This window comes from Tinamus guttatus, unplaced genomic scaffold, assembly GCF_059628265.1.
Source record: "Tinamus guttatus ecotype Peru unplaced genomic scaffold, ASM5962826v1 Tinamus_guttatus_pri_ptg000104l, whole genome shotgun sequence".
NCBI lineage: Eukaryota > Metazoa > Chordata > Aves > Tinamiformes > Tinamidae > Tinamus > Tinamus guttatus.
Genome location: NW_028288638.1, coordinates 496,992 through 515,402, shown reverse-complemented (window position 1 = coordinate 515,402; position 18,411 = coordinate 496,992). Strand labels below are relative to the sequence as shown.

Below are 18,411 nucleotides of genomic sequence, written 5' to 3'. Positions count from 1 at the left end.
GCAGTCTGCTCTAATTTGACCTACTCTGAGAAGAAGTTTCAACCAGATGACCTTCGGGAGGTCCTTTCCAAGTTAAATTAATGTTTGATTCTATAACTTATTTATTTATTTTGTGGTAAGTAACGGTAATTTTGGTATTTATTTTCCCATTCTGCGGGGTGTCACTAAAGAAGCCACTCTTTATGGATATGGAAGGTAACCCTCACACATGCACACCTTTTAAAAATTTTAGTTCACTCCTTTTCAAATTCATCCATCATAATTTTTATAATTATTTTGAACCTTGAAAAGTGTCAATATTATAATTGCTTTGAACCTTGAAAAGTGTCAAGATTACACTGAGCAACAAAATACATTTTGAAAAGCTTACATTTCTCTTGTACGGGAGAGGTCGTATTATTCCTTTCATAGTCTCCACAGAATTACTTCAGTCATTTTGTAGTAATGACTCCTTTCTACAGTATGAGAAAATCAATCTTGGATGTGGCATATCAATAACATTGTTTTAACTGTGTGTTTCTCAAAGTATACTTCCAAGAAAAAAAATTCAAGAAAATATGCTAGATTTTGTTAGCAAATAACGTATATTAATATTGCTTCTGATATGAACCGATAGATCAATACTGCAGTGCATTTCAAAGCACTTTTCAGAGAACTTTTAATGAGCCAAGAATGACCTGGTTCGGTCCTGAAACTTTTTATTCAAGAAAATTGCCATTTGCTTTATGTTGGGTCTGTGTTATACGAGGCCTTTGCTGCTGTGTCTGATGTGCTTTTGAAAAGAGAGCCTTGATGTTCAAGAAGTTTGTTTGCCTTCATAGGACTGGATATTACTACTGGGAAGAAGGAGGTTATAGGTTATACTTATTACATGATTTTGTTGTGATTTGGGTTTAATTTCATTTGATTTCTTAAAAAAAAAAAACCTATTTTTTTTATTTCTAGTAACAAAAGATCTTCTGATCTTCTGATCAGAGTTGCTTTTTTTCAATATGTCCCTTTCTCTGAATTTTCTAATGTTTTCATACATTGTTTTGTGTGAGCAGACTTGTACCACAATGAAGACTGTGCGAGCTGAAGAAAAAGGGGTAGAAATTCCAAAAGCTGGAATTCTTTTATTTTCTTAATGAGTCTTATTAATTATAGGATGTTAAGTATAAGTTTCTATAATGATAAAACCATTTTCCCAAATAATGGCATCATTTTTTGGAGAGAAAATCAAGATTTGAAAGAGATAATGATGAAACACAGACATACAGCTGATCTTTTTCCAACATTAAAGTGTTAGAAGTGAATGAACAACAGACTTAGCACTTTCAGATCGTCTTTTTCTGTTTATTAAAATATTTGCACTCCTAACGGTTCTAACTAATTATGGAGATAAAAGGAAATGCATTTAATTGTTATTTTTGTTGACCACAGTTCATCTTGGTTTTTGGATTTATTACCCTAAGATTCTAAAAGTAATAGTAATACAGGTTTCATATTTCCTAATTTCGTTCTGCTTGTAACATTGTTATTGGTTGCTAACTTGTCACTTGAACTTCATGTGCAAAATATATGCTACAGATAAGGTTAGATTCTGAAAGGAAGATTTTTTTTTTTTTTGCATTGTAGCTATTCTTGTTATTGGTTCTTAAATCTGTATATAGAGACAAGAAAGCTAGATATTGTATAGAACACAACTACCTAAGAAAACAATTACCAAGTCCTGTCCCACGGATTGATTAGAAATGCACAGCACTTAATGAAGTTCTGCTGTCCTGGCATTTGGGACTGTATATAAGTAGCTTGTAATACAATCAAATGAGATGGCTACTTTACAAAAACTAGAGGGATTACTGCTCATATTGCTAAGTTTATTTTTAAAATATCAGACCAACCATATCAGAGTAACCGTGTGTTTTTCCATCTTTGTCCTGTTTTCTTTTCATTTTGTGCATGTCTTATATATGTATGTATGTATGTGTGACAATGTGCATAAAACAACTAGTAAGAGTCACATGTTGTTGCAGCCTAAACTGAAAACGAAAGTATATGTAAAAAAAGATAATTCATTTATTACAATGTCTTGTTTATATAAGATTGTAATAAAGATAAGGGTGGTCTTGACTGTAAATTTAGTTTACAGGGATTGCATTAGGCTCTACAAGACCTTATGCAGTTAATTTGGTTACTCAGATGATATAATTTTGTGTTAGCACAAAACCAACAATGCAATTATCAAATAAAATCTTAGCTTTGGCATCTTAGTGATGTACTGTGGTCACATCAATTGCAGTTCTTGATGAACTCACTTGGCTATTTTAAAAAGGCTGCTTGGGGATTTAGCCACTCAGCATTAAATGCTTTCATTTTGGTACATTGGTTAAGGAGACCAAAAACAGATTGTTGATTAAAATGTAAAAAATCTTAGGTGTAAGTCAGTGGAAGTAAATCACGGGAATCTGCAGATAAATTTATAAGGTCTATAGTACTATTTTTGAAGTAAATTCACCTTTAGGGATCTTACAGTCAGGACTTTGTAGTCCATACAAATATATATTAAAAAAAAGTCATCGGAGCAGCAATTAGGATTACATAATTGATGTCAACAATGTGATCTCCTCAGTTTATATCTCTTAAAGACAGTAAATGATGATTATTTTATGCTGTTTATATTCTGCTGGGCAAAATTATGTCCAGCAGTCACTAGACCTGTTTTATGTTCAGGAGAGAATTTTGGCAGATGCGGAGCAGAAGTGACTCTGAAAAGCAGCCTCCATTTACCCTGGGTTCACTCTTTAGAAAGGCAGGAAATAGACTGTATTAGATGAGTAGTGCAGAGTACAGATCTGCTGCAATTTGATCATTATGTGGCTTTCTCTGCCTTCCATAATATCCAATAAAGTAAGGTAGAAATTGCAGTAAAGTGTTAGATTGACATAAATTAGCCAAGACTGGTAATAATAATCATTCTTACTGCTTCTGTCCGTGTTAGAAAACTGATGATTGAAATGTACTCTTGCTCATATTTCCCAATCATTTGGAAGGCTTCTAAACAAGAGGATCAGGGCAGCTTTAGCATTTATTTCAAAGAGAGTTCTTATGTGATGTTATAGATGTTTCAGCCATGAATACATGACATTTTTGCAAAGGGAACTCACTTGAAATAATAAATTAAAAAAATCATTGCATTTAATTTGCCTTATAATATTATTTATTTTATATATACTATATATAATATTTATTAATTTTGTTTAACTAATCCTTTTGCAGGAAACAGAATTGTCTTTTTAGTAAGAAACATTAGAGCATAAAACATAAATGCTTTCAATGCACCATTACAAGGGGTCTATTTTTTGAACAATGTCCCATTTCTTTACATGGTTCGCACTCACTTTCTAACAGTCCCAGTGTCCTGATTTGTTTTGGACTTTGTCAGCCTCTAAGTAAAGGATTAGAATGTATCAAAAATCATCTCATTATTTTACAGTATGTCTTCTTTCAATAATTTTCATGAGGACTCTTTAGTTATGTCTTGATTAACAGTCTGATTACTCTCAAACTCCACTGAAGTAGGCAGGAATTGGAAGTGTTTATCAATTGGTAAAATCAATTTGTTTCTGAAGAAAAAGCAGAAAATGTAACCTCTAACCATGATTTTAAAAAGTAGACTTTCCTCAATGGAGCTCATGTTTATATGAAGCACACTTCCCATGAAGAGCAGCTACTGCTTCTGTTCCAGCCAAAAATAAGCTGCTTTTATAATATGAATTGCCAGCTACTTAGGTCTGTTCTTGATAAAATAAGGTCTTGTGGTGTACATTTATTTTTACAAGAAAATAAACAGAGTGTTTTTATGCATCAAGAGAGCAAGAGGATCTATTTTTGCTGCTACTTTGTGAAAAGTAAGATACTTTTCCTGTATTGTTATATCTCTGATGCCCTTGGAATACAAACAATATGAAAATATTATATACAGTTTGTTGTAAGATTTTGTAATGAGCCCACCCAAGTAGTGAGATTGTAAAAGCACCACTGTCTGCAGCTGAAGCACCAAAGTTTGCAAGGAAAGTAAAACAGTGAGTCAACTAAGCAATGGAAAAAAATCTATGCTATGAGTAGGCAACATTTTTATTTATTATTTCTGTTATGGTTTGGCAAGTATGAATTTTAGCCTGTATGTATTTTTTAAAGACAATTTTACTTCAGTTTTTAATAGCTCTCCCATACCTGGCTATGCATTTATCCAGTGATATTTATCCAATGCAATATCAGCAGAAGAGCTTCAGAGAGAGCCCCACGGGGTGAGATGTCATCATTATATTTATGCAGTCATGGAGCTGGACGAGGCATGAATCTAATTTTCCCTCCGTGTAAGGACAGACTCTGCTAAAAGAGTCTGATTGTATTTGCTCTCCTTCACCAACAAGACATTGTTCCTCTTGCCAAATGCTAGTATCTGTAAATGAAATAACATGCTTGTGCTCTGTTTAACTGGTGAATATGCTCCCAGGATAGGGATTTTTAGAAATCTGTTTTCCAGGTGGCGTGTGATCTGATAACTGAGGTGAGCCCTATGCCTATTCCTTCCCAGTTCATCTTGGCAACAGTCAGCCAGACTCTTTCCATGTGGTGTTTGCAACCGGTTTGTGGTCTGTGTGAGTCTGGTAGGAGATGACTGTGGCAATAGAAGAGATACCATGCTTGTGTTTACCTTGATGGAAACCAATGTCATGTTCCCAGGACACTGAAAGGGAAGGATAACAGGAGAAAGATGCCATAGTGAAGAGTAAGGTAAAACTCGGCCTCCATTACAGTCATTTGAAATGATGGAATCAGTACCATTGCCTTGGCAGATTTCCAGTTGTAGCTGGAAGGCCCAAATGCATTTGAATCCTATGTGTGAATTCCTTGGCCCGCAGCTGTGGAAGTTGACTTAAAATAGTTTTTAAAAAGTACACTACTATCTATGCTGAAGTCCTCAGCAATGAGAGAGAGAAGCACTGAATCAACAAAGCTTCTCAGCAGATGATCCTACTTTGGTGTTATCCTTCTTCTCTTCTTACTGTAGGAAACTCTACCTTAGTGCTATTAAAGATAGCCTTACTTTGTTCTTGTTTCTTTTTTTGTCCCTGCTTCCATAGTTGTAGTTCTTCTCCCTCTGTGTTTTTTTCACCTCTGAGGTTGTCATCTCAGCTATTTAGTATCTTTGTGATATCTTGTCTTTGTAAAATTATCTTTGTGCAAGTTGCATTGTAGCCTGAAGATAGTTGCTTCACAGCTAATTGCTCAGCTGTTGTCATCTGAGTATCTTGGGGGCTTTTTCTTATCTAGGTTACTGCATTATCTGCCTCTTCGTTTCCTCAATAACCAACTTTTAAACAATACCAGCATAATTATATATTCAGATAACCTATTGTACCGTATTTGACATATTTCTACAGCTAGGTCACATAACTACAGAATTGCTACTGCTAAATCTCATGTGTGCTCCAAGAAACATTTCTTTGGCACACAGTAGAGAACTGTAATATGCCTGAGTATCCTCCATACAGTAGCTAGAGAGGCACTGAGAGATCTGCTTTCCAAAGGCTTCAGTCCCATCAAGAACCAGTGGACACTGAGCAAGTGTCAGTGAATCAAAAGAAAATCTAACTGAGGGATGAGGAACCGTACGGGGAGTCTGGAAAATCTCAGTGCTTTTCCAGAACTGGTTCAAGTTGATAAGCAGACAGATGGAAATAAAATATTTTGAGAGAGGAGTATCTGGCTGAGGACCAGATTTCCAGAGGAGACAAAACATATCAGGCATCAGATGAGTAGTAGAAAATGGTGCCAACTCTTACGAGATTTGATTAAACTTTTCCATCATAATATGAGTGACATGTAGAAAGCAGCTTCTGTGAAGTCCTCTGGAGACTTCATTAATGGCAGCCTGTTTTACCTGAAGGGCTCCAGTGTGCCTCAGGAATGCCAGAGAGCATCCCCTTGTCCTAAGCTTTAGAATTAGTAAAGCGTATTTTTTCTCTTGGAATATAAACATATTTGTTATTTTAGGGTAGCAGTTTACAGTGGGGTGGAATGCACCACCTTGCATTCATCTCTGTTTTTAGAAATGAAGGAATGATGGCAAAAATAAGGAGGAATTTGTTAGAAAATGCAGCATTTGAGATGTCATTTGGAGATAAATGTAGAAAAATTGTCATTTCCACTCTGGTTTTCCTTCCTGTGTTTCACAGAGCTAGGAGGCTCTGAAGTTTTGTTTTCAGGATTGTTGCTAGATATAGGATCCAATGTCTTGGAAAACTCTGCCCTTAGGCTTTCTATTTCTTGTTATAGAACTGTCATTTGAGTTAAAGATGTGTAACAGCTGAAACCTCTGGTACTGCTCTTATATTCAAGTACTTTTCTGTGTCTGCTTGTTTGCTCATTTCTACATTTTTTTTACAAAGATGCAATGAAATGAAGATGATTCTTTATTAAGTTATTCAGTTCATCCCCTGTGCAGTTTGTTTACATAAATTTATTTCATGCTTTTGGTGCAGAAGGCTTTAGTTTTCTAAAGCTGTGGCCTATTTGGCTCTTCACACGCTGAAGGCCACAGTCTGGTTTGATTGAAACAAGTATAAAAATATTATAGTGAATTTTAGGGAGGTCTATTGGAGCTTATTTTTTAGTCTCTTTTCTGTTCATTTGCTTAGGAAACTCATGTAATATTTTCTATATAAATACATATATACCTACAGAATTTGTACTTTGTTCTGTGAGTAAAATAGGATACAGACTAAACGTGTTAATTCTGTATAAAGCACATCATAGAAAATTTAAAAATCACTTGACCTCCGAACAATACTCTGTTGCTACATATCATGACAAATCACAAATTCAGTTTCCATCTCATCATTCTGATAGCCAGGACATATACTTCATATATATATTGTTGTTGTTGTTCTCTCGCATTGAGCTAGATGGGCATCTGGGAATACCCTGCAGGCAAAAATCATTATCAGGTTCAAATCAGTCACTTCTTCAGTTGGTTGGTGGATTCTGCTACTAGTTCAAGATGTTATGGGTTATTAGTTAGCTTTTTAACTTTTTTTTTTTTGAAAATGGGAGTTTTTCATTCAAAGAAGCAAAATACCAAGTGCTGCCTGCATAAAGTCATCCACCTGTTGTTGCAAATATAAAATTACGGTGCAGGAGAAGTCTCAAAAGCTAGGGAGAAAACTATCTCTGACAAAAACAACAACAACAACAACAACAACAAAACACCCAGAATTTGCATTATATTTCAAATTATATTTCATTAAAATATTTATTTTTAATATATTGTAGAAACATAGAAAATATTATGAGGTAAAGCTATATTTATTATTATTTGTTTTTTTCAAGTTTGAATTAATCTCAGTAGCTGATTCAGAATTTTGGCTGCTCCAAGTTTGATAGGTCAGGGTGAAATCTTGGAAAAAAGTTTCACTGAGGTCTAGGAAAAATTCAGGTTCAATCAATATCTGACTTTTGCAGTATAATCCAACTCTGTGGGCTTAAAATGTGAAAAAAAATAGTTAGAGTCTGACTTTTTGCAAAAGAAAATCAGGAAGAGAAAGAAACTTTAGCATAAGGGAGTCTATCAGGCTTTAATGTGCATTTGTAATCATAAGCATCAACATTCTTTTACACTGTGTATCCTGAAATAGCTCTTTATGTGTGGTTAGAAATGTACATATTTTTCTTGTCAGCAAGAAAATCAATACAGTGTTGTCTAAACAATGTGGGCATCCATTACTTGGCCTTTCCAGTGACAGCATTAGTGTCAGCCTTGGTTATAGAACTTCATTTAATTATGATTTCCTTCAGTGGAGACAGGACCAGGAAGTGAATCATGACCCAGTGCTGGAAACCTATAAGGGAAAAACTGTCGCTGTATCTGTATTGGAGAAAATAACCACAATATACTGGGTCATTTCCAGGTTTACATTAAGGCACAAGCTTTGCCCCAGATAACTCTCTCTGGGATTGTATGGCCAAGGCTGTCGAAGTCTTAACAAAATTAATGATCATTGCCTGAATATTTAATAGTTTGAAAACAGTATTTATATTATACAGAAGGCTTATCTAGCTGCTCTCCCATATACTATGCTCTTTATATAACAGCTTATTTATTAACTATCTCCAGAAAAGTTTATCATCTAATCTGTGGCAGCAATTTTAAAGCAGAAAAAATGTGAAAGAAGTCTAGTTTTGGAAGAAACATGTGGTTGAAAAAAAAAACCCACATAAGTCTTCAATTTCCTGTGGATAGGGCATTGTTTTCTGAAATTATGTTTTTGCATAATTATCATAATAATAATAAGACTGAAATGCCTTGACACCCATTATGTGAAGTATCGTAGAAGTGCATGAAAATTCTCTCCTCCAGTTCTTTACATGGCTAGGAACAGCAGAGAGCTCATCCATTCAAATATAAAAATTCAGAATTTAGATGGCTAATGTTTGGTATAGACCATTCTCTTGGATAAGAGATGAACGACTAATTTATGTGACTAACTTCTGTTCAGTCCGATAGGGAGCATAAAATGCTTCTATGAGATAAGGCCATAGCTATCTCTGATATCTCTCAATTGCTCCAGATACTGCCTTGGGTTTGGAAATGCTAAAATACGCATGTACATCAAGGGTTCCTCAGCTGGGCAGAACCCCAACAAGAGCTTTCTGCCACATATTGTGTCTGGCAGTGTTTAATTAAGCTCTTGCTGAGTGTTTAGTAACTGATGACTCTTTGCATTCAATTTTGCCTTGATTGAACTGCCTGCTGGTCACTGAAACGCATACTAACAACCTCAAAGGAGCAATAAGGATTAGCGTTTTCTGGCGACCTCTGCAGTCTACAGAGGTGAAGGATTTTGTGATGAAACAGCAGTTGTGGAGGCTGTGAATCCCAAGGAGTTTTTCCTTCTCCTTGTGATTGGCATTAGAGGGAGCAGTATAAATTTTTCGCTGCATTTCAAGGCACCTTGTGGTAGTGTCATAGATCTGTCCCACGGGGGCTTTTGACATCAAGTGGGTGTCCTGAAATACCTATGAGAGTTCACTTTTAGCATAGTTACTCCTTCATTTCTGTAATATCCCTGATGAATTTGGCATCTACACTGGAGAGCTCTGAAGACTCACATGCAGGGAATTTGGGCTGCCAGCAGTAATTTTAGCTGGTGAGCAAGAGTGTTTTAGAAGCATCTTAGTTAAAGTTAGAAATTTAACTAGCCTTTATTGGTCATATGTATATGCTGGCAAACTTCTGAAGTCAAAATGCTATCCTAAATAGATTTTAGGGTAGGCGTATGTGTGTGTCGGCATTTGCCACTTTGAGCAGCATCGGTCATCAAACCCCACTTGCTGGTTGCTGCCCTCCATCACTGCCCTCGCAGTTGTGTCAATCCAGCTATTTTTAAGGCGTGTGGTAAACTGCCTTTGGGAACTGAATTTTAAAAAATACGCCCTTTATTAGGTTATTTTTAACTTGCCTTAATTCTGCTATCTTTTTGCACCATGCCTCCACAAACTGCTTTTTCAGTGCAAAGTGAGAGATGGAATGGAGGCTGCATCACTTGGCTTTGCTGCCAAAATAAATGTGTGCACAATTTCTCCTCGTGTCAGAGAAGAACCGCATGACTGGTCATCTTCCTAACTGAAGTGCATAAAGCCGTTATGCATTTTTTCAGCCTCTACCAATAAACTGTTGTTATCTTGTCCCTCTTCTTTAGCAGATTCTGTTTCAATGATTTTCTTGAAGCTTTTTTCAGGGAGTTCATTGTTAACGATTTATAAGTTGTGGAGGAGGCTCACTGATGTCTTATGCAAGGCATTTTTCACAGCTAAGTTGACACATTCACTTCTGAAGGGCGTTCAGTTAAAGAGTTACATACAAATATCCTCTCTCCCCCTGTCTTTTAGCCTGAGTCAAGACTGGAATTCCTTCTCCTCTCTTGTAAAGGGCTTTCAGAAGGATGGCTAAATGAAGACATTCACTGCAGAAACAAAAATGCTGCAGAATGTCCTCAGATTTCCTACAAGTAAGCCAGGACATTAGATTTCAGGCCTCATTTTAAGTTTACAGAAAGTTTCCAGTACCAGTTTTTATTGTACAGGGGGTGTAGCTTCAGATAAAGCTGAACTGGATTACATGGAATGCACACTGTAAAAAATATCTGAGAAATGGGAAAGTGACTCTTACAATATAGCAAGAAGACAAATCTTTCACCTATTCAACTAATATCTGTATAAAGAGAAAAGTAATGAGGAACAGCGACAGGCTGCAGGAGGAGAAGATGGCTCACCGAAAGCATCTGTCCAGTAGACAAAAATTAATGGAAGAATCATGACCTGTACTAAATATTTTTTTTCTCATAGTTGCTGGTGGCTTAAGTCAGTAACACATAATGCAGTGTAACCTAATAATTATTAAATATGTCCTTCTCACCTAGTCTTTTCTTCTCCTGTCTAGGAAACACATCTTCTACTGTGAAGAAATGCTAGCTTGAGTAATAGAATGGGATGTTAATAATGTTCTTTTTTCTCCTGCTCTACAGGGTTTCCTGGGCAGATGAATGACTCCGATCACTCGCTATTTCAGCCTTCGTTTCAAGGATGCATGCAGTTTATTCACGTGGACGATCAGCTGGTGGACTTACAAGCAGTGGAGCAAGGCAAGCTTGGAAGCTTTGCTAATGTCACCATTGACATGTGTGCTATTATTGACAGGTACGTTAGACATCACTGATGTTTTTCATAGCTGAACATCCTTCAAATTCTGAAAATACACATATGATGGTAGAGAAATGTGGTTCGTTCTGACCTACCAATGATACAGTCAGGGTAGTCACAACTTTTTAGTGATGGGGACCATGCTTACAGGATGGAGATGATGGCTTTAAGTTCTGGTTGTGCAGGGCACATTGTAAAGCATGAAGGCTAGGAACTGTTCCACCCTCATGTAGAGGTAGAGATGAAAAGATACCGTAAAGCTAAATTCTCTCCACAGGTCAGTAACATGGTTACCTTGAAAAGATCAAGCTCCTGGAAAAAAACATGTTTTGTCCCTTTCTTAAAGGGCTGTTCTGGAGATGTTCTTGCAACTAGAGATTTAGGTAGAGAGTGGTAATGTCAGCCACTTCTTAGAATTTTGGTCCTAAAAGATATGTATATGTAAGGAATATAACAGTGCAATTGGCAAACTATCTTATTTTGTTTGTTGTGTCCAAGGGCTGTTCTCATGTTTACAAAATATAAACACTCTTAGAATGCTGCTGCTATTTTGTTTGTAGAAGTGGAATTATTTGTGAGGCTTAAAAGATCTATTTTGTAAGAGTATATCCTAGGCTTAGTATGAGGCCGTTAGTGATATTTGGAGGCTAAATTTAGAAGCTGGTATTATCTTTCTTTTACAGTTTTCTTTTTCATCTTCTCTCTGCACTACTCTTGTATTAATCTTAATAATTCTCTTATTTAGTTTATTTTTATAATATTTTTATAAGGAAAGGGCATCTTTTCATAAGGAAAGACACAACTTTTCTGCTATTCTCACCTTGATAGTTTGAGGTGAGGAAGAGAGTGAAAATAGAATCTTAAGTGATTTAATTTGGGCATTAGTCATAAAGTATTTAAATTATTTTAAAATTTCTTTTTATATGTAACATTCCTTTTCTATAAAATAACAGTAATAAAAAAATAGACACTAGGAATTTAGCTTCTAGTGTGAACACAACTTCAAGAGCCCCTACGGTTCAACACACTAGAAAAGCATAAATGGGTATCATTGAGAGAGGTTTATCCCTATTTCCTAAACACTCCCCAAAAAAGTCAGGCCACAAGAGAAAAAATACATGTTACCTGATTTAGAGAAACGAAACCAATATTGGTTGTTTAGTATGTTGTCTCCCTAGAGAAGAAAGCAGTGTCACCTCCAAGGAGGTTAAACTGAACCTTGAGATCCACCAAACCGTGGAAAAGCAGTCTCCTGCATCTGCACTGTAATTTCAGGCTTCCTGACAGCACAGAATTCCTCAAAGAGCATGAACAGAGGTGTATGCCTGCACAACAACGTATATATAAATGCACAAACTATGTTGTTTTTTTTTCCTAAACCTAGAAGAGAATTTTTTTTCTAAACCTAGGAGAGAAATTCAGAATTATGGCAGACCTTTATGGTTTTGTGTCTTAACTCTCCAGCCACTTACCTTTGTTCGTTTTTCTTGTTTCTGCTTAACAGTATGTTTTTTGTCAAACAATCAAACCGAAAATACTAGGAAAACACTAGGAAAGGTCAGGAAGGAGCAAGTGGCACAGTTCCTGAATGCAGGCACCTTGGCTTCTCATGAAAATCACACTTTAAACCCATTGCCAGTTCAATGGGAAGTTGAAAATGGCTTTTCATCATTCTGCTTTGAGAGAAAAAAATAAAAATGATTATAAGATCACAGAATCATAGATCATAATCTATCTTAGAAGCAACCTTTGGAGATCATTTGGCTCAACCCTCACTCAAAGCAGTACTAACTTCAACATAAATATGTCTGAACAGAGCCTTGTCCAGTCAAGTCTTGAATACCCTCAAGGATGGAGATTCTGCAAGTTGCATGGCTCTGTATAACGTCTGCATAGTAGTAGTGGATATATGTATGTGCTTTTCGTTGCCTGTCGTAAGCTCAGAGAAGCTCAAAGAGATAAAAGCTGTTTTGTAAAAATGAAAGAAGGCCTAACACTTTGGTCTCCAAAATGCCTTTTCTTCCTGAAATGTAGACTGAAGTTTACACAAAACCATTTTAGCAATGTCAGTGTGCTTGCTTTGGTGGAGGCCCTTTCTCCTCCTATACTACTGAAATTAGAAGTGCTCCTGTGGTTATCATTTGGTAGATTGAATTTTTTTTTTTTTTTTAGTAATATTTGGTTTAGGAAATGTAGACTAATTTGGAAGACAGGATGTGGATATATATCTAGTCTCTGTTTCTGCATAGTGAATAAATCTAGGCTTATGTGACATTTTGTATTGATCCTACTTATGCCTACTTGTCTATTAGAAATAATTATATAATCCAATTAAGTTAATCAGAATGAGACCTTTGTGATGTCTTTTTGCAAAATACAACTTAAAGCTTCCTATGTGTCAAGAAGTTTATTTCTGAAGGCTTCTCTATCTTTAATATGATCACAAGTCTAAATCATTTTAATAGAATGTAGAATAGAATTTTAGAAGTCTAAATCATTTTAATACTTTTGTAAGTAAAAGAAAAATATGTTCTCACTCTATCTCCCTTTTGAAACCTGGAACCCTGCATTTTCTTCCTTTCGTTTCTTTTTAAGGATTGAGATGTCATCTAGTTTGACATTTTTTAATGATCAAGTTTACTTTTTTGTAGTTTACGCTTCAAAAGAGACCCATTAACTAAGAAGTTACAGTGTCAAGCTTTAGATCTGACTGGATTCTAAAAAGACACAGTGTCTTATTAACATCTGCAAATAAGGGTTCACAAGTAGTTCTGTTAGGGAATGTCACTATATATAACATTTCTATTTCTGGGATTGTTTAAAAAAAGAATACCCTGTATGCTGTGTGTTAGTTTAATTTCATTTTCTTTAAAAAGGAAAGATACTTATGTGCTTGTGGTAGTAAGATCCTCCTGAGTTTTTTGTTTGTTTGTTTTGTTTTGTTTTCATAAAAACTTTTGTCTTCATCAGCATGGAAATTGCTTTTATGACCACACTTCAGTGAAGACCCCCCAAAAAGATAAGCCATCAAATTGAATTATTCTTACTGCAGATTTTGGCCTTTTGATTTAAAAAAAAACCCAACAACCAACAACAACCAAAGGAAAAAAAAAACTTTATGTGATAAATAGTGGCCTTGTTTCTTTGTTCGTTTGATTTTGTTTTTGTTTCTTTGCTAGCCAGTATGGATGGTAAGGAGGGGTCAATTTTCTAAATACTAAGATAAAAGGTCCAGAATATGGTGAGTTCTCATATTCCACTTGTCCTGCAAGCAGCTACATCTTGACCTATAAATTGAGATCTTGTTTACAGGGAAACATCAAAGCTTTCTGCTAGTGGCTGAACTGTGTAAGTGCGCATAATTTCGTTGCATGCAAGTATATATATACCAGAATAATTATAAGCAGGAAAAAAACTACTGAGAAAAATAAATGGCCCCACTTCTGTGTCTTAATTCTCTTGAATTGTGTTAGCAATGGAAGTTGCATTGTTGTCAGCGATCAATATGCTGTTCTGGTAGTGACAGCACAGGTCCCTATACACATCCCTTACTTATCATTAGCAAACGAAACTGTTGTTACAGCTGTACTTTAGGATTTTAGCACAAGACACTGTGCAGGAATTATTATTCACAACTAATTTATCCCAGCAGCTCAGAGAATTCTTAAGTTCTCCTTTTCTGTGGCAAAAATTATGGATTTTCTTCACTGGATCACAATTAGGAGATGCTAAATTGATTTCAAAATATAGAGATCAATATGTTATTGTTGATTATGCGTATGTATGGTGACTTTAAAAAAAACCTTCCAGAGTACCATAAGATATGAAGTGACAGTAATGGAGAACAAAATGTAGCGCCAAGAATCTTCATGTAGATACCTCCTGTGCTTTATGAATGTGTGATTTTCTCTAACAGAGAAATGAATTTGATGCTTTTCTGTATTAATTTCACATGAAGGATTTAATATAAGTAATTAGATGATAGGTCCAGCAGTACCTTTATGGGTGATGATTGTGGTGGTTGCTCACCTGCTGTAGTGATACAGTGTGTAAGACAGAATGCTGACACTCTCCATTCATCCTGTTCAGTCATGTTTTCCAGACTACATGATTGCCAATGACAAGTTGATTTATTTCTCTTAAATAACAAAACACAAGCGTACTAGTGCATGTGTATGGCTTCAATATGACCTATAGGAAGAGAGAGTTTCTTTGGAATTAAAAATGATCAGTGTAAATACTCCTGATATTCTTAGTTTAGAGTTCTTTACATAGACTTGTGGGCTTCATCTCTTCTTTTGCCTCTGCTAGTTCAGTAGTGAGGCATTAGGTGAGAAATAAGACAAATATCTTCCTACAGAAATCAGTGTAAGAACCAGATGATACACAAATCCATAGACTTAAAAGCAAAATCTGCTTGGCAGTTGATCTCTTCCCAAGATGAGTACATGAAGGGGAAGTAAAACAGGATTGTGGAGATGACATCCTGTGACTTCAGCCTGCATTTCCAAGAGGAGACATGCCTCGCTGTGTGGTTGGAATTCACTTCCTACGGCCACCTCTCCTCACATCTTCTCTTTGAAGCTATACAAAATATTGGTGTTTAAATGGAGATTAAAGCTGTCTTTCAGCAAGAGAGTTGCTCAGGTTTCAAGTGTCTTTACTTCATGATGCATCTCATTCCAAAACATGAGTTTATAGGTGGAGGTGATGGTTCAGGTTCACAGTGCTTGTGCTTTTAATGTTGTGGTGCTTGCCCGCTATGTACCAGAGTATGACAACTGCCAAATTATTTCACACAGCTTGCAACCTTTATACAGCTGACAACAAAATAGGATTATTTTAATTGCATTTTTCCTGCTAGAATATCTTATTTTTCACTAGGATTTTTTTAATACAAGAAAATCTGCAGTCATTTAATAAATAAGTGGGAAACATTGAAAATATGAGGGAAAAGGGATTTGGGTGAGATACACCAACAAAGTGTGGTGAATTTGGTTTTCCCTTGTGTGTGAGGATTTTCTCTCCTGCATGCAGTTGGGGAAAAAAAAAGGTTAAGAGCTGATAGCTAGTATTCATCCCAATGTTTTTACTTACAAAACTTAACAAAAGGTCAGGCCAGTGAGAATTAGAATATATGCTGTTACGGAGATAAGATGCTCATATAATATAATAGTTTGATTAAAAAAGTCTATACAGCACATTGGTATCCTCAAGAAGTTGGTGGGACTTCAGCTACTATTAATTAGAAGGATGTGCTCAAAACAGCACCTGTGCCATTTTTTTTAAATAACCTGTTGGTCGTACAGGGTAATGAGTGAATTATTATAAGCTTTTTTTAGTACTTCAGTCATACATAAGTTTTCCTATGCATTCCACTGACTATAGTAGCATAGGCTTTATAAAGAACTTCCTTCTTTTTTTTCTGTTTTTTTTTTTTTTTTTTTTTTTTTCTTCTCTAAAATCATCCTATTGCTTTCTGGTAGTGCAAAGAGAAGATTTTTAAAAATATATATAAAAAGGTAGGTCCTTCTAAAATGATTAATGTAACCCTCATGTGGAAATAATACTTGACATTCATTGTGATTCGAGTAGCCATAATCTTCTGGAAATAGCTAATTAATTAAGTAAAGTCTGAAACGGACAAAAAGAAAGGACACGGCAGCTGTTGTGCAAATATCATCACTGGTAAGTGAGTGGGTCATTTTACTGAGTGCTCATTGCGTTAATTTTGTTGCTTTGTAGAGCTAGCAAAGGCTTTGAAGTGGAAAAAAAAAAGAACTTTTTTCGGAAGTTTAGGATTTGTCAGCATTGCGGTCAGTCTGAAGATAGGTCAGTGGGATACATTAAAGCATTCCCTTAACCTGCAGTTGCTAGCTCTAAAACAACGTGAGCAGGTGGATATAGTGCACTGCCTCTTTGACTGAGCATGGAAAGTGTTAGTTAACATTGAGAAATAAGAGCAGCGAGTTTTAAATGTTTCCCTACTTCGGTTGTTCTCTCCTTAGCCGGAAAACCAAGCACTGTAAGGTGGTCTTTGAACAAGCACAGCCACCTCCAGTCTGAATTTTAATTGTGGAGAATATAGTGATAAAGCTGGCATTTATCAGTGCTCGAAAGAGAACTGAAGGCAAAAAACATTCCATGTCAGGTAGGGTAGTCACTAGTGCCATGTGAAGAGCAATTTGCTCTTTCATAAAACTTCCTGAGATAAAAAGTCTGTGTGTGTGTGTGTATGTATATACATATATATGATTACAGTGTGAAGTTGATTTATTAGTATTAATGAAAAGAGCAGTGAGAAACAAACCTGGTGGATCAGCACCTTCTAGAACAGGTGAGGACACCTTGGAAATGATGCAGATAAAGAAGGTGCAGAACATGGGCAGTGTGGGAACTGAAAAGAAAGCCTGAATTGAGTTCAACAGCACATACTTATAGAGGATAAATAAAGGATAAAAGGAGAGTTTTTCAGAGTTTGTTTGGAGATGAGCAGAAAAGCAAGGAATAAAGTAGGTGCAGGGAACCAAGAGGCAAAGTGGGAGTTAAGTGCTCTTCCACAGGATAAGTAGAGAAAAGAGAAAGAGAAAGAAGATACTTAGTTTTCTATAAAGTTCAGCTAAGGCCTATGCTAAGGCCTAAACAATCAGCCTATGCCTTTGTCATGTATTACTTCCTTTATTCACTGTAACTTATATTGCACAGGTTTGCAATATTTCATAGTATTTTCGTTAGAACCTTACAGGTTACTGTGTGGATTATATATTATCTTCTACCCTCATATCTAAACATCAGGAAATTTCCAGAATTTCCATGGTTTTTTGGTTTGTATTTACTCCTAGATAAACTCTGCAGAGAGAGAAAAAAAGAAAAGCTTTCTTTCATTTTAAGAAACATTAACACGTCTTTATGCTGTGAAAAAGTATATGCTACTTAATTTGTTTTATTGAGGAAGTGGATTGTTTGTCCATATGAAATACTTATTCCTGGCAAAACAATAACTGAGGCAGTTACCTGTGATAAAACAGGTAAAGCTTTTAAGTAGATGCTAAGAGAAACAGTTTGTCCTCCATAACCTCATCTCTACATGCGTGCATATGTTTTTGATTGAATATAGTGATTGTTACTGCTTTTCTTCATGTATTTGGAAGACACATTTTGCAGCATGTTTCAAAGTTCTCCTGCTTAACACCTTCATGAGGTCCTATGGTAGCCCAGTAAGTCATAGAGCACGGGTGTGCTCTTCCTCATGCAGTTTATCACATCACTGCTCTTTGAAAGCACCACGCTACTGCGTCTTACGCCCTGCTGTGTGACCAGCAATTCACTACAGCAGATTAGAGGCTCCCCTGGTTGTCTTTATTGGGATTGGGACACAGAGCCAAGAAGCAGGCATTTACTATGCTGCAGATGTCTGAGATGTGACCAAAGCTGTATGGTTTTTATGCTCAATATACAAAGGCACAAGCTGCCTATGTTTATTAATCTGGGTAAGATCAATAGGATAAGACTTGGAAAGGAGTTAGTCAGCAGAGACAAAATTTTAAAATCTTATTTAAATATTATTAAAAGCTCTTTTGTCAGAACATCTGCTTTTTTTTTGTCATCTGCTAACCCATCAATGATATACATATAGTTTAATCAAGTGGAGTAATCTATAGGTTA

At 35.9% G+C, this 18,411-nt stretch overlaps 1 protein-coding gene across 1 annotated transcript in view; it reads left to right on the top strand.

Annotated features, from left to right (window-relative positions):
• LOC104565350 (contactin-associated protein-like 2) overlaps positions 1 to 18,411 on the top strand; it is a 971,843-nt gene that overhangs the window by 572,467 nt on the left and 380,965 nt on the right. Inside the window, exon 10 of the mRNA XM_088520855.1 lies at positions 10,572 to 10,743. Coding sequence (XP_088376981.1) covers positions 10,572 to 10,743 — 172 coding nt within the window. The remainder of the gene's footprint in view (positions 1 to 10,571; positions 10,744 to 18,411) is intronic.